Here is a 27,146-nt window from a genome sequence, read left to right as displayed (position 1 = left end):
AAGTAATATTCTAATGCCTTTGAGAACAGTTTAAAGCCAAGAACAGTGTCTGGGTTGGCAGGTTGTGCAAAGTCACTCAGTCAGTGTTTATTGTGCTCTAAGACCAGAGCTGCAGAGCATCCACGCAAAAACAAATTACCTTAGTATTATTTGCAGGTTTAGACTGAGTGGCTACTTTATTAGGTTCACCTGTACAATTTAACTCAATCCAATACAGTGGCCCAGCCATGAGTTTTAATTTTGCAAGGTTATAATCTCTCAGACTGTCAGAAAGGTGATAATTCTACTATATTTTAATATTGAGGTCAAAGTGGGTGGCTGAGCCTTTTTTGGACAGAAATTCCACTTTTGCAACTCACAGAACAAGGACTGCAAATGTCCTTGGAAAGTGCTTTGAGACTTTGGGATCTCTTAAGCACCAGTACGAAAAAGGAGGAATAGTTAGAGCAGGTGAAACCTCTTTTTTGTTGGTGTATTAGAACATGAGTGAGCTGCAAGCCATTAATTATCACTAATACCTGAAATGTAAGGAACCCAGCTCATTACCTTCTACTGAGCGAGTATTAATCAAACACAATCTCGGAACTCAGCAGTTTCTCCATAAAGTGAATTATTCCTTAAACCATGACTAACAGGATATATTCACCTTTCAATGGGTTTTATATTGAACGTTGGTAACAAACTGCTGGAATTTTTAACTGAATATACATTTGATTTACTTTGATTTATTTGCACTTGCAATGTGTGGTGGGATTCTTTCTTTTGATTTGAATAGAGGGTTCATAGCATTTCTACCCTCAACACGTGCAAAGACCTGATTTTTTTACACCCTGGGCAATTTATTTTTCATCTTGCTATTCCTCCATCATCCTCCATTCACCAACACCACACTCTTTTTTATCGCTCACAAACACATCTGTTCTTTTCAGTACAGTCACAGTCTCCCAGCATTCAGCATGTAAATCCAAAAGTTCCTTCATCAACTTCATCACAGTGATTCGTTGACTTTGAATGATTGCTCTCATGGTTGGATGCTTAACTCATATAACCTCACATATGAGTTCATCCTAATCACTGGCTTTCTCCCCCTCTTTATTTGCAGTCCCCCCAGCTGCTTTCTCCTACTCCAACTGAGGTAATACAATGCATGTCTCACTGTGAAAGTCACACACCCTTCATCTGTGTAACATGCCAACCTGTCTATGTGTGTGTGTGTGTGTGCAGATGTGTTTGTATTGCTATACTGCAGATGTTTTTGTTTCAACAGATGATCATGCTTCAATATGCTTCAATTATAATTTGGCTTTTTTTTTCATTTTCTATAAGCTCTGATCAACAATGCTTTTTAATAACAATTATGAAAGAAATGCTTCAAATCTAATGGGACAGTGCTTGACAGTGCAGATGGACAATGAACTAACGCATGCTGTGAAAGCAGCCCGAAACTTTTATTAATTTTTTTATTTCACCCTGAAAGCATGAGGTAATATTTAACTTTATATTCTTTGCATTGTATCCCAACTATAGTAATGAGACTTTAAGTTAAACATTTTTTTTTGAAAAAATGTGAAAAGATGACTTTAATTTTTAGCATTCTAAGCTGATTGCATGTCCCTGCTCAAGTCCCATTTTCAGAAAGGATGCATTGTATAAAATATCAATAAAAAGACAATGCTGTACATTTGTAAAGCATTTGACAACTATTTTTGTAAATATCAAAACTACAACATATCAAATGTTGAAACTGAGAATTGAGTTGTTTTGGGAAAAGAATTTAGTACAGGGGCAACGAAAGACTGGAAAAGCTGTGTAATGCTTTCAAAAAGACTGAAAAATGTGGTAGCAAATCTCACAACTAGTAAGGTTATTTGGCAACAGGTCAGTATTGTGATAAAAAAAAGAGCATCCCAGAGAAGCTGAAACTTCCAGAAATAAATAATCAGGTTCATCATGTGAGAAAAAATGTCAACACATTAAGCCTAAAAGTGCAAAAAATGTAGTTCGAAGGTCTTCAAATGTCTGCAGGTAATACAACAGCGAGGCTCAGAGATAACAGTTCAGGTTCTAAAACCGCCAAAAAACATTTGAAACATTTTTGAAACAAAATACGGCAAAGAAAGCTTTAATATGTTGATTAATCCCTAAACACAATGGGTATATTTTACCTACTGTAACATCTGTGTTAAATTGATGTTATATCTTCCTCAATCCTTTATGGCTTGTGCAATATGATCGATCTATCTCATTAGGAAAAATAGAAATCTGAGATTGAGTTCTGCCTACATTCCTGTCTGATACTATAATGAGTATCACAGTTTTTTTATTGTTTTTTATTTTTATTTTTCATTTTTTTTGTGCATCTAGGGCGATGGGGAGAAGTCACCCCGTCAAAGGAGGCCCTCCAGTCCCAGCTCTAATAGCTCTCTGGGGGGCTATGGACGTTACACCCCTTCCCGTTCCCCTCAGAACTACAGCCGACCAGGTATCATCCTTATACACGTACTGTGAGAAAAACAGGCTTTAAAACATTTAATACTGTTGACAAGATTAAGTATGAATTTCTTAAATACTGAAGTGTCAAATTAGATAAAAAATAATGCAATATTTCATTGATGTGTCCTCAGTTTTGTGTAGTACTTTACTAATTCACTAGAACTTAATAGAAAACTATAACCACAGGTACAAGTCCTGTTTCAAATGCAAAACCATGTTTCCTGTGATCTGACTCGGACGTTTAGGGCCTGAGGTATACCTCAAGGGTAGATACAGCAGCCAGGCCCGTGACTCCAGTTCTCTTGCTTTGCCCCCAAACTTCATGGGTGGCATTAAGTACACGTCCGCCTTGGCCAGGGACTCATCCTCCCTTCCTTTGTACTTTTCTGGTGGGGCCGAAGGGAGTGGTGGTGGTGGAAAATATTCACCCACACCAGCAGGTGGCGGTGCGGGCTTGTCTTTACATCTAAACCCAACCACCCTGGCCATGCTGCAGCAACACAACTACATCCCTTACTTCAGAGGTATAAAAGCACACTGAGATCAAGACTTGGTCCAATGCAGATAAAGGACAAGTGGCTTGAATCATTGCTGTTTTCAAACCCCAGACAGAAATAAGAACCTTTAAACTGTCTTGGGATAGGAGTTAAAGTGTCCCCAAAATGGAGCTCCAAGGTGGGACTGACAAAAATGAGTTTTCCAAACCTTGAATGCAGCATCAAAAACATAGAACTTTGTTTAAACCTGGTCTAAACGGGTTCACATCAACATCATGGTGCCGGTCCTCTCTGCATTTGACTGAGATTAAAGTTCCTTAATAATGGAGTGCTGTGATACTACATTGAATCAGCTACACTTGGCATGAGTTGTGGTAAAACACCAAATTAACCATTTGTTGAAAACCTTCACTCCCGTCTTTGGGTTATTCAGTTCACCATGGAACAATGAGTCATAATGGAAAACAGAAGATCTGCCTGGTGTGTGCACAATTGGGGTTATAATCATCGCTAGATTGTTCAGATTTATTTTTATTAACTGTCGAGCTTAAGCCATGAAACTGTTAATCCTTTTCACAATACCACACATATCTGAAACATCACAAACCAGTTCTGGACTCACACCCCCTGCACGCTGTAACCCCTGCAAAAAGGCTTATCCAACCAGATCCCTTTGCTTCATCTTCTTTCCATCCCCTAATCTCCCTTACCCCCAGGGTTCAAACAAGACCCCCTACCTGACTCTAAACCTAGGACATCCCTGCATCTCAGTTTACCTCCTCCTAACGGTAAAAAAGCACTGGTAGTCTTTTACTTCTTTGTGTCTTCCCTCCCCTGGCGGAATGATTAGCCGGTTTTGTGATGTTGGTGTCCAGTATTGTGATGTTATTGGGTTTCATGGGGTGCATCAAGGTACATTCGTAGGGCCACTCAGTTTTCTCATTCTGCTTGCCCTGTTCACTTGTGTTTGTGGACGTGGTGGTTGTGCATGGTTAACTTGATACAGGTCTTAGTGTGACCCTGATAGCTTTGGCATTATGTCTTAGGAGGAAGATTAAGAGTGATTTTATTCCTGTGTTTGTTTGTTGACCTGATTGTTGCCTGTTTTTTCTCTGAATGATCACTTGTTCATTGTCTTGTGTTGGACATTATCATCTTAATGATACTTTCATTTGCCCATGATGTTAATCTGCACAAATGTGCAGGTCTTGATGACTGTCAAAGAGCCCTCTGAGGTTTGCAGCCAGAGTGATGGGAATCATTGGCAAACTCATATTTTTGACAAGAGCAAAAGCGAGAAAGTACATCTTCCTTTAACGCATTTCTTGGAAATAACTCCCCTGACAAACGCGATAATGAATATTGAAAAGTTTTAACTGCTAGTTGAGGACATAAGATAGAGGCATTGGTGAGCATGTTTCTTTGGATCCAATGTGATATCAAACCCAAAGCAATCATACATGTTTCTTAAAATTAAACTCAAGTGTCATAATCTTTCAGCCTGACTTTCAATGTTTCTTCAAGACTTGTGCCTACTCAGAACCCATTTAAAATAAAACAATGAAGTTTCCCGGTCACCAAGTTTGAAACAATTTGAGCCAACACAATTCTTTGGACAAAAGTCCACCCACAGTTCACATCGCCCAGTCTTTATAGATCCTCAGCTGCCTCAGTTAAAGTTACAACATGCAACCCTTGGGAATAAAGTACCTTGGAAATCTAAATTAGTCCACACAGCTGTTGGCTCTCCCTGTTAAACTAATGTGTGTCCAGCCCTTCAGCTAATAATCGAATGCAACTGCAATGAATAAGAATGGTTGAAGAGAAATGATGCCAAAACGACATCCACTTGAAACACATTTTTTATTTTCTCTCCACCTCCTCAAAGTATCAGAAAAGAGATAAGAGAAAGGCCAAACCTCTGCACTCATTGAAAAAAGTCGCATACTGAACTTTAAATGACAAGCAGTTGTCTTTCACAGACTCAGAAGACCAAGACTCTATCCCAGATGTTTCTATCCACATTTACAAATAGAAAGCACTCCATTACATTACGACTCAGACTCAGATGAATGTTATTTCTGTATTATACCAAGGCCTTTGGAACATTTTTTTTTTAAAGTATGCATGTTTTGACCTTTGCAGATTAAAAGGAGGAGGCACAGAGGAAACCAGCATGAGCTTCCACTTAAACATATTGCACAGAAAATCACGAACATGCGGTCCAAGGTTTCAGTGGTTTTTCCATGATAGGGTGGAGAGGCAAGTTCTCCAATGAGGAAGATGAAAGAGAGGAGGGGAAACAGTAATGAAACGGCCAAAGTTGGCCAAGCTATAATTTTGCGGTCTGGTTGCCAGTTGCAGTGGCATGTAATATAGTGCGCCATTGACCTCAGGCCCCAGAGGATTCTAACACACCGTGTAAGAGGGCTATTTGTTTTCATGCAGCAGGCTCATGTTTTAATTAACTATCAGGTTCGTTTGCAGATGTTAATGTGGTAGTAAAACCTATTTAGATGTGTTGCCTCATTATGGAGACCGAAGGGGAAGTAAGGAAAGGCTTTTGTCCTAGATTCATTGGTAATGATCTGAAAATCATCCGTTATTGTTATTCTCTTGTTATTGGGGTTTGGGTTGTCGAATGGCCTCCACCTTTTGTCAAATGCACAGTCTGATCACATTAATTGTAACACAAACTCCCAAATTCCCTTAGACTCCCACCCACCTCCCGATGTTTGTCAGGGGGATCCGCCCCCGCATTTAGACTTGGACTAACAGTACTCCGATGTGTATGTGTGTGTTTATAGGCATGCATGTGTACGATTGTGTGTATGTAAAGGAGATCATTCAGACCTGCACTAACAGCACTGCAGTGTGTGTCAGTGATCTCATCCACTTGCATCCAGATCACTGCTGATGGTTCCCCTCTGTCTGAAGAAAGACGTTTGTGTGTTCAGTCAGCTAACACTCTTTCTTCCCACACCCACTCCCAATCTTTCTCTCATTCCTCCAACTCTGGATGCAGAGTGATTATTACTTTTGGCCTGAAGGGTGTCGGTGACTTCATCACCCAGCCTGTTTATGATGTAGCATATTGGGGTTCACATTTTGTGATTTGGAATTGTTAACTGTTAAGTGGTGAGTCTCTCCTATCATCCCTTTCAGATTACTTCCAGGCTAATCGTTATTCCACACCGGTGCTAATGCTAACATGTTCAGTGCCACGACATTTGCAAGAACCCAATTAATGATTGTTTTTTTTTTTTTTTGGCTAATAGCTGAGTAGAACAGTTTCTCTGGAGCTGTGGAGAGTAGCATTTCTCCAGTCCAAGCCCAGGTTTTTCTACATATTCTGAAAATTTCAGCAGGTCAGATATGATCACTATAATTGCCCATATTATTGATACGTCACAGCCTTAATGATTCTGTGACACATGATATATTGCAAGAAAATAATCAACAATATATCACCTACTAACTGATGAAAAGGTGTCTTTTAAAACTACAATTTTTCAAAAACCACAAAGAGGTCACATAATGTAATTTCTCTGCACTTATATAGAGCTTTTCTACCTATTGGCAATCAAAGCACTTTACACTGCTTCTTATTCACCCATTCACACTCACAATCACACTCACACACACACCAATGGTGGAGCTGCTATACAGCTGGCCAACACTCACCGGGAGCAACTAAGATGGGGTTCAGTGTCTCGCTCAAGGACACTTTGACATGTGAGATTGGTGGACGACCTCTCTACCTCCTGCACCACAGTCGCTCACATGTGCATAATATATTAGCATTATGTCTGTTTCATAAAATAAGTGCATTATAAACACAGACAGATGTCAAACTGCCTTAAACTGAAAAATTAGTATTTTTTGAAGATTGCCTTAGTCTCGTCAGTGTCCAAATCCAAAATGGGTCCAAACTTGGACTGTGCCAGTACTTTTGGTTTACAACACGCTGCTGCATCTCTGATTTGCTTTTGTTCCCCCCGTGCTTTTTCTTTTTGCTGCAAGTCGCAAGTGCCATTCATCTGACTGAAGTTTAGTTTCCCTCGAAATCAGTCGAATGCTTAAGAAAAGATCAATACTTAGGTGGTGGCGTAAGAATTACACCTTGCTATTGACATATCAATTTCTTGTCCCATCCCCAGTAGATTTCAAGAACTCTGCAAGTTGTGCAGATTCAGCACAGTAGAAAAGCAACTAGGACTAATAAGCAGTTATCTTATGAAAGGTGGGGAAGAGGCAAGGCATCCATCACAGGACTTAAGCAGATAGTCCCAATTAAGAGTAGTGTGAGTCACAGCTCAGCCATTCCAGTCCACCAGATGTTTAGCACCTGTATGGAGTATTTTGTTAGTAACACAGAGACGCGTTAGATCTGAAAATCTTGTATAAATCGACAGTATAATGCAGGCATAAGATGTAGGAAGTAGGGATGCTGGGGGTGCTCTCGTTTCATCTCCAGCTGGAAGAATGGATGGATGGTGATAGTATTTAAATTTCTACTGGATGATTTTTGTTTCTCGTTGCTTAACAGGTTAATAAATCTGAAGGATTCTCTCCTAGAAAGTCAGTGTGGCTGGGTCATCAAGTCATCTAGTCCCTTGCATCACTACAACAATTCTAGCTTCATATTTGAGCTTTATCAATATGGTCACCATAACGCTGCCTTTTTTGCCCCCTCTCCAATGCCCTTTGTTTTCTCCAAAACCCTTCCCCCCTTTTTTCTTTTCATATCTAATGCCAACCTACATCTGTCCCCCACTGGAGGTAGTGAAAGTGGTCGGAGTACCCCCAGCTTATCCACCTATTCTGATGGCAAATCCCCCTCATCTACTTCTACATACGTGGCTGCTCCCCGACATTTCCACATACCAGGTAGGCCATAACTACACTGCTTGGCCTGCTACTCGACTTTTTCTTTCCGACAGCTTTACACATTAAAGGACACATTTAGGTTTTTAAAATGGATGTAGTTCACCTAAAAGTTGGTGTGGTGACATTGTAGCTATGGTCGTAGTCATTTTGCTATTACTGCCTTTGAGACTTCAAGAATTATAGAGTCACTATACACAATTATAGAGCACGTTCAGAAAAGAGAAGTAATTTGCAGATTGCAATTAGATTACAGTTGTGTTAGGTGGACAAACAACACAATGCAACGCAATATTCATCTTCAACAACTGCGGGGATTTTCAGCTAGTATCAAGCTACTGATTCACCTTTGAAAAGAAAATTATTTTACACTTTGACCCATAAGTGTATTGGAGCATCCGCAGGTAGGTAAATGTAAATGTAACTGAAACCAAAGTTTGTTACACTGGACCCCATGCAAGATATTAAAGTAATTTATTAAAAAATGCCAAAGTTTTAGCAAAGAAGAAGAGCAAAGTACAAAAGTACATTCTGGAAAAGTACATTTGATTTCAATATTTTACAAGTTTACCATGGTCCTGGGCGATTTATGTCATCAGTTTTATCAATTCAGAGACTAATTCTTCCGATGTTTATTCATCTGCTGTTAGTAAAAGACCAGCACCAGCAGCTTTTCTGGCTTTACAGTGCTGCTCCTTTGGTTTAGTAGAGGTGTTCAGTGTTCCAGAGTGTACAGCACTGTGATGGAGCCCAAACATTGTTCTTGCATGTGGTCCACTGTACGTCATAGTGTAACTGACTTACTGCCTTTGTCTAATAGCTTGTATTCAGTATCTCTCAAAGACCCAATGTTCCTTCTGTTTGCTCATTTCAAAGCAATTTCTCTGACACGACAATAATCTGAGACACGATAGCATCACTTACAATTACATATACTGTAGCTTTGAACAGAATATCAGAATTTCTTTCACTCGATTACAGAGGGAAACATATTGTTCCCTCTGACAGTTACACCGTCAATGACGGAGGGGGGGGGAAACTCCCTTGTTGGAAGCAAGTTAAGTGGGAAAAAAAAAAAATGCCAACAATTATCCGCTTAATGGCTTTCATAGTCATCGTCCCCATTGCTTTAATATGGATATTGTTTCAGATGCTGGCAGGCACTGAAACAAGTCGGAGAAATGACCCACATGTGTTGTTTTATTGTGAGTCATGTTGCTGCCGTGGCTTAATGTGTGACAGTTGTTACTAAGCATCTCTGTCAGAGGCCCGTCTGGGTCCACTGACATTAAGATGGATTAGATCAGCCTGTCCTCATTATCCTCCAGAGGCATCTACATCTAACAGTACACTTAATGCAACAAGACGTAAACAAACTTTCAACCCTTCTCCATTGCCGTGATGTTTATATTAATTTTATTGTTTTTAATGAGAGATTTTTCAAATACCACTAAAACAAATAAGACTGATGCCTGGTGACCATGTGTGGTTTCTGATATTATTCTTTGATTGCCATTGAATTGTTTTGCATCAAATAACTGCCCCTTTGACAAAGGCCCTGACATATTTTGAATATTTTGCATGAATAATATTACAAGTGGTGATGTTTCTGATGCGCGATAATAAAAGGAAAAATGTCATGAATCAAGCTATATTTCGCCTCCTTTTGCTTTTTCGAAATATCCCATCCCTGTAACTGCTAACTCATGCTTTTTTTTCCATTCTCTCTCTTTCTTTCTCTCCCTCCTTCTCATATTGGCTTTTTCCATTTTCTTTCCTCTGCGTCTGTTCCCATCGTCAGAGACTATGGTCAAAGATAATATCTATAGAAAACCCCCCATCTACAGACAGCATGGTACAGTCCTCTTCTTGTTTAACACCGTTCTCTGGTCTTGTCTCTGCACGATGTTTTGCATGTTGCTTGTCATCAGTTCTCCCTTTTTTTTTTATGTCTAGTAGAATCATTAGATCTACATCCACAGGGCTGGTGTAAGGCTGCTGCACCCATTCTACAGTATTTATAATATTGACGAATGGAGTGGAGCGAAGTGGAGACTATGTGTTATGTGAAAATAAACCATACACCACTGCGTTCAGCAAATTTCAGCAAGAGATTTAATGAAAAGAATCTACGCTAGTGACTGTGACCCTGCTCTTAAATGCAATGATTTCTCCAATTTCCAAATCTGATTATCCGATAAGCAGGCTTACTTTACACAGCAAAGGTCAGAGCTATGAAAATATGAATGTCATCATAGTTTGGACTTCCTCAAATCTTTTGACTTTTACGCATTTACAAAGTTTTATTCCATGTAGCAGAATAACAATTATGCAGCACTTTTGCTTATAAACATGCTTTAACCACTTTTTACAAGAATTCATTTGTTTGATATATATTTAGGGATTTGTTTTCCCCTGACCTTTATAAAACAGTAGTTGCTTTGGGCAAAGACATATTATACAAGTAATCTAATTAATTTAAAACCCTCTCAGAGGATTAAACAACAATAATAATGATAATAAACAGTAAAGTCAGTAAAATAAAGAGTTCAGAGTTTAGAGTTTATCGGGGGGTCAATCTCCAATCTGAAGAGTTCCAGTTGTAGTCATTTTTTTGACAGTGCTGATAAGGCAAAAACACAAGGTAATAAACTTTACTAGGGAAAAAAATCTCTGACCAGTGTCTCGAGGTGACACCGTGTAACTGACATTGACTGTTAACTGACTTCATGCTAAAACAAAAATAACAAAAGAATATTCAGGTTCTCCCCATAAGGTAAACACTGCCACAGATTTTATTTTATTGTCTGATTTGACATTACAATACCCATTTAGGGCTGAAGCTGACTGGGCTCGGGACCCTCTGCGGTTAATTTGCTCACTCCCATTCGTGCATGTCTGCACTCATCTCACCAGCCCATGTGTTACGTTTGGTGGTAATGCTGTGACCGTGTGTACACTGAGTATATGGTTCCCTTTGTAGTGTATTGTGGTGTTAGTGTCGTGCCGGTCACTGTTTCATTCACCGTGTCTCTTAACTGTTTGTGTGTCTTACTGTCTGTGTTCACTATAGTTGCCCTCAGGCAACAGTATACACTACATGCACAGTAATAGAATCACAAAAGATTGACATATAATTCGTGATGTCAGGTTACGTTTTTCAAATCCATGATCCTTGTGCACTTTATAATATAGTATATAACTATATAATCATATTTTAAAATACTGTGCAGCATGTTAAAGGTATGTCAAAGGCAAAGAGTTTGTTTAACAGCTAACACACATATTGTCATATAAAGCAGATGTGTATATACCTATGTACATGCTAATATATGGAAATATACTGTATATTATATTATGTATTCAGACACCTTCACTTTTTGCACATTTATTCTGTTGGAAATGTTTTTTAAAAATTCTCAACAATCTGCACACTACATATAACCCATTATCAGAATGATAATTTTCATTTTAATATTTAGCCAAACAATTAAAATCTGAAACTGACAAATTTAATTTGTAAAAGTATTCAGACTCAGTTGGTAAAGGCAGTCGTCCACGGACCAGTGGGTCAGTGGTTCGATCCCCAGTCCCGGCTATATGACGAAGTGTCTCTGGGCAAGACACTGAACCCCTAACAGCCCTCTCCCATCCCCAGCTGTGCAGCGCTGGTCCAAGCCCTGTAGAAACTGAGGAGGGTTTATTTGGGGCAAATACCCTGAACCTAAACTCTCTGGATGAGGCAAAAGGACAAAAAAAAAAAAAAAAATGATAGCAGAGGTAAGGTATTGGCTGGATCAGGGGCAGTGCAAAGTGCTTAAAGAGTTTAATTTTGGTTCACTTCTTCCTCTCTGAGTCCTTTAAATGTTTTCATCAAGCTCCAAACAGGCTGTGGCTTGTGTCTGACCACTCCACCATAAAGATCTGAGTGATGGAGTGAAACTGGGATATTTATTCTCCTATAGCTCTCATCTCTGCAGAGAACTTCTGACGTTCTGTTGAAGGATCCTGGTCAGCTCCCTGACCAAGATCCTCCTTGTCCCGTTACTCAATTTGGCCTCAGATGCAATTCTAGGAAGAGTCCCGGTGGTTCGAGACTTTAATTTTTTTATTTTCTTTGCTGTTTTCGAGGCCACTGTGCTTCTGAAAACACGCAAAACTTTAGTCTTATGTAACATCCCACAATTCACAGTGCATGTCCCATCCTGTCCTTACTGGCAGAGTGAAATGTGGGATTTTATAGAAAGGTCTGTACCTTTCTAAACTTTGTCAAATAAGGTCAGTTTGTTACAGGTTTTTTTTTTTTTTTATTAATTTTCAGAGCTGTTGCTATTTTTGTTTTACTTCTATGTAACCTGCTTTAAGTAAATCAAGCTGGACAATTTTGTAAGGGTTTTTTTTTTGTGTGTTTTCATTTCAGGCAACAAAATCCAAGTACTTTGAAGATAGTGTTTCTTTTCTATACCGTCTGTGTATGCTTTTATTTTGTCTTTATGGATTACAGTGTGACCAGCACAGTGCTGGCGTGGTTAGAGCTGCTGCCTCACAGCTAGAAGGTCCCCAGTCGGAACCCCCTGCTCACCGTGGCCTTTCTGTGTGCAGTTTGCATATTGTGCTTGTGTGGGTCGACTTCAGGCACTCGGGTTTCCTCCCACAGTCCAAAGACATGCATGTTAGGTAAACTGGTGACTCCAAAGTGCCTGTAGGTGGGAATATGTCTGTGAATATCTCTCTGAAATAGACCGGAGACCTTTCCAGGGTGGACCCCACCTCTCACCCCAATGACAGCTGGGATAGGCTCCCTGAGACCCCGAACAAGATAAGCCATTAGAGACAATGAATGAAAGGGTTATAATGTATAGATTAGTGGGAACATTTAAAAATAAGTACACTAGTTTCCAAAACATGCAAATATGTGCAAAAAAAAGTGAAGGTGTCTGAAGGCTAAATACTTTCCAAATGTGTCACTGTCCAAAATATAGTGGTCCTAAAATATTTTATCCTGACAGTGTTGCTAGAGCTAAAGTCAACGGAGGACCAGTAGACATCCTGTAGGAAACAATGATGGTGGCACTACAGTCAAAGTTGTCAGGAAAACATGAGAAATCTTATAGGGACCTTGACCATTTACAGCCGGTTTTGTAATGGAAACCGGGTCATTTATTCTCAAAACTAAGAATCAGGAAACTAAATGTTTGACCAAGTACAGCAGTCATCTTCATAGGACCATGAATATCCACAATCAATGTCCTGGTAGTCATTGCTGTGCTCTAGTTGGATTAGGGCTGTTGTTATCTGTTGTCCAATGGATCAAGCTCCCAATATTTAATGTGTTGCCCTTTAAATGCACATATGCTGCAATCCTACTTGTTTTACTATCCATTGACACAGTGCATGTGGAGCTCCCTGTAGAAGCTGTCTGCAGCTGATGATGTCATTGTTCAGGGCTGATTTCCACTAGACTTAACGGTGCAGCACGCTGGAGCTGAGTGGCAGATGATCCAGCACATTAACTGTGATATCCTGTAACATGTGACATGTTTTACAGCTTCTAGGGCATCTTGGCAGGATGGGGAGGATAGCAAGGTGGGTCAGTGTGTGTGTATATGTCTTAATCTGTCTGTCCACGTGTCTTTTCAAGTCATTTTCTTCAACTGTACAAATATTTTACATCCATTTACTAATTTACTAACTCATGCTTTGCCATCATCCATCACTTCTTTCCATCTTCCTGTCTCTCTGTCTCTCTCTGGATGTGTCTCCCTCCCTCTGTGTAGAGGACCAGTCTGATGATCTTGAAGAGTGACATTGATGGACAGATGGGTCCAGAAGAGCTTGACCCCCGCAAGTCCACTTGCAGCCTGCCCACTGACACCTCCCAGGCTAGTGAGTGGCCAATCACAAGTGGATCCTGGTTTGAGTGATAATAAAATAAACCATATTGATCTTGAACAACATGAAATAAGAAATGTTTCTTTCTCTGCAGATTTCCCCTATAATAAGTCTGCATCTCTACCTGGATATGGAAGGAATGGAATATACAAGGTGAGGTGCCCAGTTTTACATGACAGCACAGGAAAGTGGTTCCTGGAACTTAAAGATCGACTACACCCATTGTTAACTTGCGTCCTGTGGTTCTAGTTTGGGAAGTACGTGTATAAAAATCCATCTGTCTGTCTATACAAAAATAACTTTCTGCTTCTAGCTGAAAAACTTCTCTAGATGACATCATCTGGAGGTAATATGACTTAATATAGCTTAATTATAGTGTAAGTCATAAAAGTCTAGAATCTGTGCTAGAATATTTAGGTTTTTAAATGTCTTCAGTATTACAGTAGTTAAGTGACGATAGATAATTCGTGGTCTTACCCTTCCAAAAAGTCAACAAATAGGCTATAAAGGGAGGTTCAGTTTGCAGCATGCACCAAAGAACTTGCCTGATAATCCTCACATTTTCAAGTTTCCACCATTGATATGAGGAAAGCAATGAGTTATCTGTATGTCCAATGGTACAAAGTGAAAAGGAAGAATTAACAGCCAATTCGCCATATTTAATGTTGCTAAATGTAAAAGTCTAAAAGGCTAAGAGTCAGGACTAGTTGAAGCCCACAGTGCAACACTTCCCTGTTTCGCTTCTCACGAGGGAACAGTTTTAACATTTAATGTTTGATAATTTTCAAAGATCCAGAGATCCAGATGTGCGGCAGATGAAAATGCTGGGTTCACATTAGCAGCATGACAATACAATTGTGATCCATCAAAAATAACAGTGAGACAAAAAAAGAGACTTTTTTCTTGAAATCACAGAACACGGCAACATTGCAGAAACACATGAGGCTGTACATAAGTCAAGTATTTACCCCAAATGAACAAAAGCAAAAAACTAAACTCTGCTTAAAGCTGAGTAGTTTACAGTCATTTCCATCAGATTTGAACCATAATTGTGGACATTTGTTTTTGATGTGATAGAAAGTGTAACCTAAATTTTTAAACCTAACCTAACCTGTACTCTGGCTTTCTTATGGACAAATGTTAACATTCTAGAATGTGGAAAGGGACTCTTTAAATATCTATGTGAGAGACTATCTGCTATATTAAGACCACTGATGATGCTGTTCCTAGGCTGCTCTCTAAGACCTTACAGTAGTCAAATAGGCCTCCATTCTTATGTGTTTACACGAAGATTTTATCAAATCAGCACATCCCTGCCTCACAAAGCCTTCCACTCTCTTCTAATCAACACAGGAAACCGCGGAGTAACATTTAGGACCGTTAAAAAGTGTTCCTCTGTTTTTAAAAACAAATCTCCCTTTGCCTTTCTCAGATCACTTTACACAGGCAAGTTTGATGATGGATAGAGGACAGGCAGACAAAACACAGCAGAGAAGGAAATGAAAGCTCAGGAACCACAACAGATTCAAAGTATTTTCCACATGTTGACAGTACAGGTTACTGTTGTTCAGACTAGATTTAGTGTGTTTTTTCCCCCCAGGTTAAATCTGTATAAAACTAGGGAACCCTTCACTGTCAGGACGCTGTATAATCTGAAGGACAATCTTAATCTAAGTGGAGTAAAATTTATTTTTATTTTTTGCAGCATATAAATAGTAAAAACAAACCGCAAACAGCTACCTGCGCCGTAAAACACACGTGTTGGTGGAACAGGGATAAAAGCAAGAGACAGGAGATGCAAATACACATCATTTTGTGTTGGGTTATAAAATAGACAAAATGTATGTTTTACCAGCTGGAAGGAATCGTATAGCTCAAGTATATGAGATTTTAGATTAAATAATGTTCGTGGTTAACAAAAGCTCATAAGAGTTTAAAGTTTTATTGCACAACAACTTAAGTAAATCCTCCACTGCTGCTTTTTTAAGCTTTTACTTGAAAAAGGCTGCTAACAGCTGCGTGTACTCTTGTCTTTACCAAGAAAAAGGAAATTGTGTGAGTTCTGCCTTTTAATGATGGGTCTGGAAGAGATTGATCTGTTAGTTTCTAACAGATCAACGACGATGTCCTTATTATGTTCAGCTATGAGTTTTTTTTAACTATATCATTTCCACCACTGGTTTCATGATGTGGTCCAAAGTACAGCTTGTTTGGCAGCAGTTGCTCTTGAACGATGGTGCAGTAAATGTCCAAAAAAACAGGAAACAGCTAGGAGTGTCTCTGTCTTTTATGGCACAATGTCAAGCCACTATTCCCAATCATGCAGTCTACATTTAAAAACTGTTGCCATGTTCTGTGATTTAAAGAAAAATCACTTTTTTCTCACTCTCATTACTGATGGATCACAGTTGTGATCCAATGAAAATTCGACGTAATCACCGCAGGGTATTGTTTATCCTCACAAAACATGTCAGTCTTAACCGGTAATCTGTGTTTTACAGACTAATACAATAATTAAAGCAAGAGCTTGTTCCATTCAAGGTAAAGGAATGTGGTACAATCTACATTTCCTCAGTAAACAGTTCAGTTTACTTCTCTGATGAGGACTCTGCTGACAGCTACAGGGTCCTGCTTGGTTTGGGACTGTGAGCATCTCAGTGTCCACTAGAGCCTGTGGCACATTAGGCTGAACAGTTGCATTGAGTGCAGCACATCCAGCTTTTTCTAACTTCCAGCTTTAGGTGTAAGTATGAAATCTAAAATGTTTGTAGCAGTTAGGAATTAGCCAACAAGCTTGTTGTGGTGAACACATGATGGTGGATGGGGAACTGCGGGCACAGCTGAAATGATCGCTTTTCTGGATGTTTAAGACCGTTTAACGAGTGTTTTGATCATTTACCCTAATAAATCATTAATTTATGGAGCATTTTTATGCCAGTACCTGAACGAGCACTGATGTTGTCCGATCGAGTTAAGCAGACACTTGACTGAGCTCCAGCCTCGCTGGGCTGGTTCAAACTGGGTCACTGCCTTTTGGGATTACAGGCCCATGTTAACATGGGGCAAAGTGCTCCAGGTTTGACTATCCTTCCACCGATAGCCTGACTAACCACTTTGGTGGCTCAATGGGCAGAGCATCGCGCCTTGCTACAGAAGGCCTCGGGCCCTACCCAGCCATCAAGGGCCACCTTGGTGCTGGTCCCGAGCACAGAAAGGGAGGGTTGTGGCAGGAAGGGCATCCGGCATAAAGAACTCATGGCAAGTCAATGTGCGGAACACGGTGGTGACCCCTGAAGGGGAAGCCGAAAGCCGTAGATGTTTGGCGAATGTATTTACTATTTACTACACACAGCAATGTGTTTTGATTTATTGTAAAGACATTTTAAAATGTTAAAAAGTTATTATGAATTTTAACCTAGAAAATAGATAAAACAGGGATTTGCCACTTACAATGTTCCTAACATGCTGTTGTACAGTAGATATGATGTTTTATTCTTAGGCTTCTATGACAAAAAAAAAGAAACCATCCAATAATGGAAAAGGGCTAATGCTGACTTCCATAGCTTCCTACACTTAGCAGCCTAGTCAAACACAGCCCACCCATGTAGAGACTGAGGAAGCCCTTGTGATTTTGAAAACTAAAAATACAAAGTTTTTGTTGATTTATAACTTTTCAATTTTGATATTAATTTTCAGTGTTTGCACTCACAAGCCAGATGAGCTCTATCAGTGGACGAAAGAACAATCGCTTTTCTGTCATGATTGTTTCTTTCTCTCCTTTGGTCACCTTTCAGTTCACCAAACTTATTGACCTAATCGCACTAAAGTATATGTCACACTCTTTTCCTATTGGTCAGGCTGAAAAAATGCGAGCAAATCAAAAAGCTTTCATATCAGCCTTAGCTTTGATAAAGACCAGCAGCTGTGTTTGGCAACAAGAAGCAGGATATCTGAAAAGTGATGTAACTGGGTCTGTTAATATGTGTGTGCGTGTGTGTGTTTCTGCAGGCTGCCGAGATGGTGGAGGATGAAGTGGACCCAGACTCTCAGAGCTGGGGAGGCATGAGAGGTAACAGTGAAATTTATCTCAAAGCTGTTTAGCTGTTTTCTGTTCTTCTGTAAGAATAACTTTGGTCCACAATCACAGATTCGTTAGTCAGCATGCAGCCTAGATTAGTTTGTTGGCCTATGCCATATACTATAGTTCCTACCTTTGTTGTTGTCCATAAATATTAAAACCACATCAGATTGACACGCCACTCCACTGGATGACACATTACTTAGTTCAAAAATGTGATCAACGTGAATATTGGCCAAATTTATTGCCATAACTCCACTGTTTTGAATTGTTTTGGAGGTCTTACGGCACAGAAGAAGAAGAAGCAGAGAAGTTTAGAGAAGTAAGGAAGTGTAGGTTTTTGCCTCCATATGGTAATTGTGGGCAATATGAACAATTTAGAAAACATTATCTTTTAATGCTACTGGTGACCTAGATATACTTTAAACTTGCTTAATAAAATCAATTTAAGTAACATTTTAATTATAGATTTAGACAACAATATGAGACTACGCTGATATAAAGTTTTAAATATTAAAAAAAAAAATGACGTAGCACAGTACCAATGACCATATAACACTGTGTGACCTCAATAGAGGCACATCATGTCTTAAAGGTTATGTTGTTGCCATTAATAATCATCATGACTTGAGTGTTTGTTTATCAACTTCATACAAACCTGTCTCGTGCTAAGGAGGATGATGATGTTCGAAATTCAAATAGAGCACAGGAAGTGATAAACATAAAGAAGAAGGAGGTGGAGGAGGAGGGAAGCCTGTACTGTCCTAGTTTAGATGACATGTCAGACAAGGTATAAACATTATGTTGGACATGATTCCTATGAAAGGGAGGAACTTTTTAAAGTGAATGGTTTTTCTTTTATAGTCCTGCAGGTTAATCCAGCAACAAACATCCACAACACTGCAGTGCTTGTCCCACAGCAAATGTCAAACTACACCAGTAATTACATGTCCATGCAAGCTTTGGTTTCAGGTTTGGTTCAGACAATAAGCTTTACCTTCAAAAAATCTTTGCACAGCTCAGTCCTCCCAAATAACCTCTGCCTACAGACAACGACATTAGCCAAACTCTTACTTGACTACGAAATGCACAAAGGACACATCACTTTTCCTCTGAATTAGATCTAAGGTTATTTTTTTAAAGTTTTGATTACATTGTGACCAAGCACGCAGAGCTCTGCAGCTCTGGCTCCACATCAGTCAGTGGAGGTAACAGTGTTGAAATGTGATGTCATTTTTTTCAGCTGCTGAATTATTGCAGTGTGTTTACAAGTGTGTGTGTGTGTGTGTGTGTGTGTGTTTAGAAAGCAACCATATAAAATGGTCTTGAAGCCTTTGTAACTCAATATTATTGGGAAGATTTGGGTCAGGTTCAGCTTCTATTATGGTAGTTTTCATGATTACTTTGCAGTTAAAATAAAAACTCATTGTTCCACCAAATTAATTGTTTTTCTCATTCTTTTTTCTCTCATAGAGTACAAGGTAAGAGTTTGTTAATCCTTTGCAAATATATTTAATATTCTTGGCAGCTTGGGTTGAACATTAGATTATGATTGTGTTCTTTAAAAAAAAAAAAAATAGCCCACAATGCCTGCTTTGTGTGCTCCAGGTCTACCCTTACGAAATGCTGGCAGTGACGCATAGAGTGAAAGTGAAGCTTCCCAGAGATGTAGATCGCACCAGACTGGAGGTGAGCGCTAATCTTCCTCTCTCTGCTCTGTTGTTTCCCCTCTTCTCTCCACAGCTCATTAAAAAAAAAAAAAAAAAAAAAAAAAAAAAAGCCTGAGAATGTGAAGTTGTGGCTCAAGAATGAAGTCAGAATTGTGCACTTTGGAGTCATGCAGCCAAGCATAGAGGCCAGGTGGGATTAAAGTATCACCCAAAGCTTAGAGAACTGTCATATCAAATTATTAAGGGGTGAATAAACAATGGCAGGTAATAACCAAAGTATGTGGACAGGAGTGTGTTTTGTATACTTTTAATCTGGGGCTGTTCTGAAAAAGTATCTACTGTAGGAGGAACAGTTGAATATCCATCCCCTCAGAATTGTTTATTCCCATATCCAAGGACATTAGATACCCATAAATTGCAAACTGAATCTTGATTGTGGTAGTTAAATAGATAAAGATGAAATATATCCACATTTTGCATGTACATACATATTCATACAGCCTTATTTCAAAATGGATTAAATTAATTATTTTCTCTTTATAGTTACAATGTGAAAGAAGTTTCTTTAAAATCTTTGCAAATTTATTAAAAATAAAAAACAAAAGTAGTATTCACCGCCATTGCCTAATACATTGTTAAAGCACCTTAATTACAGCCTCAAGTGTTTTTGAGTATGATGCTACAAGTTTGTCACATCTATTTTAGGGCAGTTTCTCCCGTTCTGCTTTGCAGTACCTCTCAGGCTCCATCAAGTTGGATGGGGAGCGTCGGTGCACAGCCGTTTTCACATCTCTCCAGAGATGTTCTAACGGGTTCAAGTCTGGGCTGTGGCTCGGCCACTCAGTCGCATTCACAGAGTTGTCCCGTAGCAAATCCTTTGAGTGAGTGGTGCCTGGTTTCCTCCAGACATTGACACTTGGCATTCAGGTCAAAGAGTTCAATCTTTGTTTCATTAGACCAGAGAATTTTGTTTCTCATGGTCTGAGATTCCTTCAGGTGGGCTGTCATGTGCCTTTTATTGAGGAGAGGCTTCTGTCTGGCCACTATACCAAACTGGCCTGATTGGTAGAGTGCTGCAGAGATGGTTGTTCTTCTAGAAGGTTCACCTCTCCACAAAGAAATGCTGGAGCTCTTTCAGAGTGACCTTCGGGTTGTTGGTCACCTCCCTGACAAAGGCCCTTCTCTCTCAATTTCTCAGTTTGGCCAGCCGGCCCACTCTTGGAAGAGTCCTGGTGGTTCCAAACTATTTACATGTACGGATAATGGAGGCCACTGTGCTCACTGGGACTTTCAATGCTGCAGATATTTTTGTTTGGGCCTTGATACAATCCTGTCTCTGAGGTCTACAGACAATTCCTTGGACTTCATGGCTTGGTTTGTGCTCTGATGTGCACTGCTAACAGTGGGACCTTATATAGACAGGTGTAAGATTTTCCAATTCATGTTCATTCAACTGAATATCCCACAGGTGGACTCTACCTGAAACTTGATTGGAGAAGAGCTCACCGCACTGTCATGGCAAAGGCCGTGAATGCTTATATACATGTGATGTTTTTGTTTTTTTGTTTATTTTTAATCAAATTTCAAAGATTTTAAACAAACGTCTTTCACGTTGTTATCATGGTGTATTGCTTATAGAATTTTGAGGTAAATAATAAATTTGATCCATTTTGGAACAAAACGTGGGAAAAGTTAAGCACTGGGAATATTTCTGGATCAGCTGCAGACATGGTTCAACAACACCTTGTGTGATCGAGAACACTAAAGTCTTCAGTTTCTGGGTCTTCAGAGGGAGAAAGCCTGTCAGTGAGTGTCTGACTTCACTAATATCTCTGTGGCTGGACGGGAACAAATCACAGCAGCCAGTTTTCCCATTTTGGTAAAGAGCCTGTACAGTAGCTAGAAGATTGCAGATTGTTAAATCAGCATATTAAGGCTCCTGGTTTTGGAATGAGATATTTAGGTGTTCAATTGCTTACTTTTGACCAAAGGTTAACTTGCTGCAAGAAATCATCGTCATACTGCATCATCACTAACAGTGGTTTGATCCGACACATATCTTCTTATCTATAAAACAAGGGGCTTTGCATTGAGGGATTGTTAACAGAAAGTGCTGTACATGACATGTACCACATACAACATTCAGAAACAACAGCAAAATGCCAAACACACTAGTAGGGGGGCATTTTAGACACTATAAACTACATGTTTAATCTGTACAATATTATTACTGCATATTCTATTCTATTCTGGGCCATTAGAAGTACTACTTCAAGGACAAATTAGTGAATTGGGCTCAAAGGCACAGGCCCAGGGGAACAAGAGGTCATGGGTCAGAGCCTCTCACGTTACTGTTCATATTTCTTGTTTAAAAGATCTAAGTTAAATAACCACAAAGAGAAGATTCAAAACAACTTAAAAATTAATTTGTGAGTATGAAATAAATCTAAAAGAGGTGCAAATTTACTAAAAACAGACACAAAACTTGTTTTTAATGACGACAACTCTTAGTAGGACTTGTAATAGGATTTCTGTGGCTGAAATGCATGAAAAGGTCCCAGAGTTCTTATAAAAGTTCTTGATGGGCTAGATGGGATATAGGTGGACTTCCTGAAAAGTTCCTGTAGTGGAAAGAGGACATATGTGCCCACATGGCATTATTAATGTTGTGATAGTTTCACTCACAGTATTCATGCATTTTAAGGCTAAAACAGCAAAGAGAGCTTGTTTCTACCTGAAACATCATATAGGTAACAACCTTGTGACATTACTGAATGATCAAAGTACTATATATGTTATAGTCACAAATGGACAGACAGGTGTTTAGGAAATCATTGTACTGAGGAACTTTATTGTCTTTGCAGTTACTCACAACCGATGTATTTTCTGGCTGTCTCAGTGGAAGCAGCATATTTCATCAAAAGTAAAATAGTAGATACTTTAAAAATTGTAAAAAAAAATCAGTAATCAGCATCAATAATCATATTTTTTCTGGACATCAACTCTCAGTAGTTGTGTCATGTGTTGAGTGTGTGTTGGTGTGTGTGCAGGGAAGGCAACAGCTCTATGAATGGAGCTGTTTCTTATTCGTGTAGTGCACGATCTTAGGTTGTGGCATCTCCTTCCTTCAGCAGGGGATCGAACAAAGTCCTGGGCTGGGTGGGTTTTGTCTGCGATGATGGTCCTCGCCTTCCACTGTGTATACAGTAATAGGGAAGGAAGTTAGGTTTCTGATCAAATTACTCATAAAACTAAACAACTTTATAAAAATCCTGTTTTGAAAATGAAATTTCCTGATGATAGAAATTGTACACGTGTTCTTTCACAGTCCTGTTATTAACCTGTTAGCACAGCAAGTGAAAAATTAAAGGGATCTGGAGGTTTTTGCCTCCCTGGGTGAAAACCTCCACATTCACTCCCCATTCCTCCCTTTGTTGGTTGGCATGGAAACCAGGTGATTGGCCATCATAAAGCAACAGACCGCCCTAAATTTACCATCCCTAAGCACAAGTGCTGAGAACAGGGCAGCCAACATTTTACAATAAAGTAGCTTATGTTTTTGTTCTCGCTCTAAATCAATACCATGCATGTTTTTCTTGCATGGTATATTTTTGACATTCACAGAGGAGTTAGGGAGTATTTGCAGTATGAGCCAGGGCGGCGCTTGGATAGCAGTTCAAGTTTGGATGAACATTTGAGGCACACAATTGAATCTGATGTGTTAAACCTCAAACACAGAAGGCCGTGTAATGGCTGCTTATGTGGTGAACACAAACACGTTCTGAGGATGGAATGAATGTCTTCTGAGTCCAGTCTGCGTGTATGAAGCTGCTACTGATTTATCCTACAACTGAAGATGGTGAGAAAGGCATGAATAAATAATCTGATCAAAACTAAAAGTCTTAACTACTTGAACCAACAAACCACATGTTTTTTGTTTTTAGTCATTAGAACACATTCACATAATCTGTTGATTTGGTCAATTTAATTGCAGAGTGTATTTAAATAAAAAAGGGAGAAGAAAAAGAGAACCGAGGAATTCAGGTTTGAAAATATCATTGCTTGACAAAATTGACAAAAAATCTTTGCCTTTGTATACAGTAGGATGGGACATTAATTCACCTTAATGGTGTAAACCAGCTCTTAGAAAGTACAATATATCCTTATGTTTTTTGAACATATTAAAGCACATGGCCGTGATTGATGACTTCATCCAGTTTTACTGTATATTACCAACTCTATCTCAGCTTTGAAGTTCATATGGCAAATTAGCCATTCGGCAAACCTTCCAAAAACTTTAAACTATGATCCTAAAGTGACTGTATCCCTCCTGAAAGACATGTAATACCATAATTACCCATTTACAAATTTAAAGCTCAATTAGTCAGCTATAAAACCTGCTCTTACCAGCTTATGCAGGCTAATAAATTGTCATAAAAATAAGTCCTCAATCCCCCCAAAACGCTCTCATTTTGGCAGGTCCAGTTCCCTCATCCTGAAATCTGTGTTTTTTTTTGAATGGGTTTATGGTTAAAACAAGATCAACAGAAGTTCAGAAGTTTTCTAACAAGTGGAAAAATGAAAAAAATCAAGATGTGTTCAGGAACACTAAAGAGTAAACTACACCTTGAGGTCTGAGACTAACTCTACTCACTGTGTCATTTTGAGACATGCCAATAGAGAGAGCGTCAAGCTGAGAGGGGGTCGGACATGCAAGGAAGGACTTTGTCAGTGAATGTTTTAAAACTTTTAATATCTGCTCCATCTATTAAACATCCGGTGCCAGAAACAGTGAGAATTTGCTTAACTGCAACGGATTGATGAGGATTTCACAGTAAAAGCAAAACAGATTAGTGCTTGTATCATTACTTGGTATCGATGAGTCTTCAAATTTAAGTACTTGTGCTCAGTATGGGAAAACATAAAAAAAATCGTAAACTTCTTTATGTCCTGAAGCCTTTTCAGAATAATCCAAACACTAATGAAACATCTCATCGCCTATTTGTTAAGGGGAACCAAGGAGATGCTACTAAGAAAGGTCATCCCTACAGCACATCCCTAAAGTTTTGGGGGTTTCATTATTTCCAACAGTATTAATACGTACTCCTATGCCATATTTTGAAGGTTTTAATTTGAATTTGCCACTTATCTATAGGCTGTTCTAAACCATTGGAACAAACCACCAACACCAACGGGATGACCTTTGTACTAAATAAGCTTATTTTTTTCTGTTCTATTTATCCAGAGACATTTATCTCCTGAGGACTTCAAGCTGGTTTTCGGCATGACCCTGGAGCAGTTTGACCGGCTGGCACTCTGGAAGAAAAACGATCTAAAGAAGAAGGCGCGGCTTTTTTAGACGGAATAAAAAGCACCAAGAAAAATCTCAACAAGCATCCCTTCTGTCTGGAAGGAAGCAGAAATACAACCAACCCATCTGAAATATCTATATATGCACCGCCATGATATCCCCTACTCTCCACCTGTAAACTGCAACGTCATCTGCCTGCGTCGCCACGGAGAAGAGCTCCGTGCGGAAACATTTACACGATGTTGAGGCAGCATCTATAGCTTTTTGTATGCGATTGGTCCGAATATTAGACTGACAACCTTAAAGAAGAGGACAGGAGCTGTAGTTGCATGGCCTGTGTTGATGCTCCTCGCCTTTCATGTGGTTTCTGTATCCTCCCCCATCCCAACTATCCAGTGCTTTCATACACCCTGGCAAAAATAACAGCTTTTTCTAAATCTATTGCAGGCCTTGCTCCAGGTTTCTGACTGTTTGATGTGCACCTTCTTCCACTCCGTCAATCTTGACTTCTCTACCTGTTTTCATCTCGACTTCTTCATCTGCAGCTACTCTGTTTTTACTTTTCCCTCTCTGTGTCTTTGAATTATTTTAAGTGGTTATATGTTCACTAAATTACATTAACAAGCCAGTTTATATTTAGACCCCTGCCATTTCTTTGGTACCGTGAACAGACTGCTGACTTGTACAAACTGTTCAAGCATGTAAAGGCCAAAGACAGGTATAGGAAACTATACTTCAGCCTCTGTGATCTTTTACTTCAAAAACTACCACTAAGATGGTCAACAACCACTTCATCATATGCTTTTTTTTTTTGTTTTGTTTCGATTTTTCTTCATCTTGGGTTCAATCAGAGAAGTTGGAAGAAAATGACCGGATAGTTTTCATATGCATGCCCTGATCTGATTGATTGCGGTCCCATATCTTTCTCAAGGTTGTCATAAATCCACACAGATAGACAAAATTGGGGCCCGCGTGGAGGCCAAAACATGACAGGGAATCCTAGGGAGAAGGAGGAAAAAGGATGGGGGAGAAAAAATACAGCACTGAAAGAGTTCAGAGTGTGCACTTGCAGAGTGACATGCACTCACAATATAAAAACAACAAACAAAAAACAACAAATGAAATTATTTTTATAAGCTATTTTTGATTTCTGGAAAGCGTCATTAAACCAATCATGAGATCCAACTGAGAGAAATCATAATTTTGTTATAAGAAGAGCAGCCCATGCAGACTTTAGGCTTCACAGACCTGCTGCAACACTTACGCATAACAATTAAGGTCTTGCTTGATTTAAAAGTCAATATTTTAACTGTGTAATATCTCCTCTGGTAGAGATTCAACTTTATGTGTTTGTTGTTTCAAAGCATTGTTGCGTACCGTAAAAGTTACACAGTTAAGCTGAAGTCTGTCGCCTTTCTTGATTTTCTAGACCGTGAATCAATCAACTCATCAACTAACGTACTGCAAAATGTATGTGAACATATATTGGACATATGCTATATATATTTGTCTGTAAACAAGCCACTTGGTATAACTCTTCAGACATGATGAATGAGGATGGAACATAGGGTTTGTCTACTGACCTCAACTGGGAATTGTATGGAAACATTATCATTAGTGTGGTTGGACGGATTATTTTCGGGTCAAATTAGGTGCCCAAGTCAGCTGCTCACATTAGCTTGTGTTAAGGAATTATTTATGTCAATATGAAGGAAGGGATTTTCTTTAAAGATTTTAAGGGAGTAGTATTGCAAGAATAGCTCCACCAAGATTAGGGCTTTTGAAGAGAAACATTACATTTTATGTTTATTCTGTGTCAAATCGAATTTGTGCTCCTGTAAGTAACACAACTGTTAACTGTTGTCATCATAAAGTGTCATGTCCTATTTCTAATTATCACCTGCTATTAAAGTGCTTTATCCAGAATACAGAGTCACTATGGACTGGAGTGATTAATGTCAATTTAAGGTACCTTCAAAAGTGTGCAACATATCAGTGAGACTAACTATCTGTCCATCTACTGTTATGATACCTTCAAGAAAAACAGAGGGACTTTAACGCAAGATTCCACTTTAAGCAGTTTAATAATGAATTGTTGGCTTTGGTTTGCAGCCATTACTGACATTTAGTAGGTCGAAACCTCCGACTGTTCCAAACATGTTTCAGTTTAGCAGATGAAACTTTGCAACACGACTGGGTTTTACAGGACATGCAGGGACTAGTTTTGAGAACGCTCACTCAATAAATTGGGGGGAACCTAACCTAATTTTACGATTCCCACTGGTGTCACCAAATAAAACATTTTGCCATCATATCTA

The 27,146-nt window shown here is 39.2% G+C and overlaps 1 protein-coding gene across 10 annotated transcripts in view; it reads left to right on the top strand.

Moving 5' to 3' along the window:
* Positions 1-26,764, top strand: part of ablim2 (actin binding LIM protein family, member 2) — an 89,755-nt gene extending 62,991 nt beyond the window's left edge. For 3 of the 10 annotated variants that reach the window (XM_067524866.1, XM_067524867.1, XM_067524865.1), the window contains exons 12-21: positions 1,103-1,135; positions 2,365-2,482; positions 2,895-3,017; positions 7,773-7,880; positions 9,679-9,732; positions 13,426-13,463; positions 13,655-13,763; positions 13,864-13,922; positions 17,778-17,838; positions 19,321-19,434. In XM_067524866.1, the coding sequence (XP_067380967.1) occupies positions 1,103-1,135; positions 2,365-2,482; positions 2,895-3,017; positions 7,773-7,880; positions 9,679-9,732; positions 13,426-13,463; positions 13,655-13,763; positions 13,864-13,922; positions 17,778-17,838; positions 19,321-19,343 (726 nt within the window). In that variant the 3' untranslated portion in view covers positions 19,344-19,434. The other 7 variants (XM_067524872.1, XM_067524869.1, XM_067524868.1 and 4 more) reach the window with 7 other exon arrangements.
* Positions 26,765-27,146: the final 382 nt, after the last annotated feature.

Source organism: Channa argus, chromosome 12 (assembly GCF_033026475.1).
Source record: "Channa argus isolate prfri chromosome 12, Channa argus male v1.0, whole genome shotgun sequence".
Taxonomy (NCBI): domain Eukaryota; kingdom Metazoa; phylum Chordata; class Actinopteri; order Anabantiformes; family Channidae; genus Channa; species Channa argus.
Note: the sequence above shows the minus strand (reverse complement) of the source record. Positions and strands in the feature narration are given on the sequence as shown.